Below are 737 nucleotides of genomic sequence, written 5' to 3' on the forward strand. Positions count from 1 at the left end.
CCCCATCCTCAGCTGGAGGAAGGGGCAGGCTGCTCCGTCTCGGAGCCCACACGATGCAGTTCGGCTCCAAACGACTCGCTGAACGTGGCCTCAATTCCCAGATAGTCCCAGTCCCTCTGGAATAACATTTTTTTTTAAGGCAAAATTGCTCTTTGTGAAATTCTTACCCCCTTTTTTAGGATAAGTTTCCCTTTGGCCATGGCCCTCGGGCCTGGATCCTGCCCTGAGGGAGTGTCTCCATGAGTTACCCAGCACCTATTTCAGGGATTTGGGCTGGAGCCGTCTTTTTGCCAGGACCCAGCCCGGAAAGCCCCTGCTTTTGAGGAGGCTTTTCCAGGCTGGAGACGCTGCCCACAGAACAGTCGCCGTTTCCCCGTTGCTTTTGGGCTGTTCCAAAAGCTCCTGCTTTGAGGAGGCTTTTCCAGTCTGGAGACGCTGCCCACAGAACAGGCATCATTTCCCCGTCGCTTTTGGGCTGTTCCCGGGGCGGGGAGGGCTCCCCGATTCCCCGGCATCCCCCTAATCCGCGCTCTCCGTCCCGCAGTGTGCTCCATACGCGTCATCGGGGAGAGCGACATCATGCAGGAGTTCCTGTCGGAGTCGGACGAGGTAGGCACCGTGCTGGAGCCGGAGGCTTGGCAAAACTGGAGCAGGGCAGTTCCCTGCCGGAGCCTCGGCCCGTGGAGTAGAAGCCACGGAGACCGAACCGCGGTCGGCTGGACACGCTCCATCCGCAG

The 737-nt window shown here is 59.4% G+C and overlaps 1 protein-coding gene across 1 annotated transcript in view; it reads left to right on the forward strand.

The window, feature by feature from the left end:
• Positions 1 to 737, forward strand: part of LOC104514698 (sorting nexin-27-like) — a gene marked incomplete at both ends in the record, with an annotated part of 2,066 nt that overhangs the window by 856 nt on the left and 473 nt on the right. The window contains one exon of the mRNA XM_010158448.1: positions 545 to 609. Within this exon, the coding sequence (XP_010156750.1) occupies positions 545 to 609 (65 nt within the window). The remainder of the gene's footprint in view (positions 1 to 544; positions 610 to 737) is intronic.

This window comes from Eurypyga helias, unplaced genomic scaffold (assembly GCF_000690775.1).
Source record: "Eurypyga helias isolate BGI_N326 unplaced genomic scaffold, ASM69077v1 scaffold24219, whole genome shotgun sequence".
NCBI lineage: Eukaryota > Metazoa > Chordata > Aves > Eurypygiformes > Eurypygidae > Eurypyga > Eurypyga helias.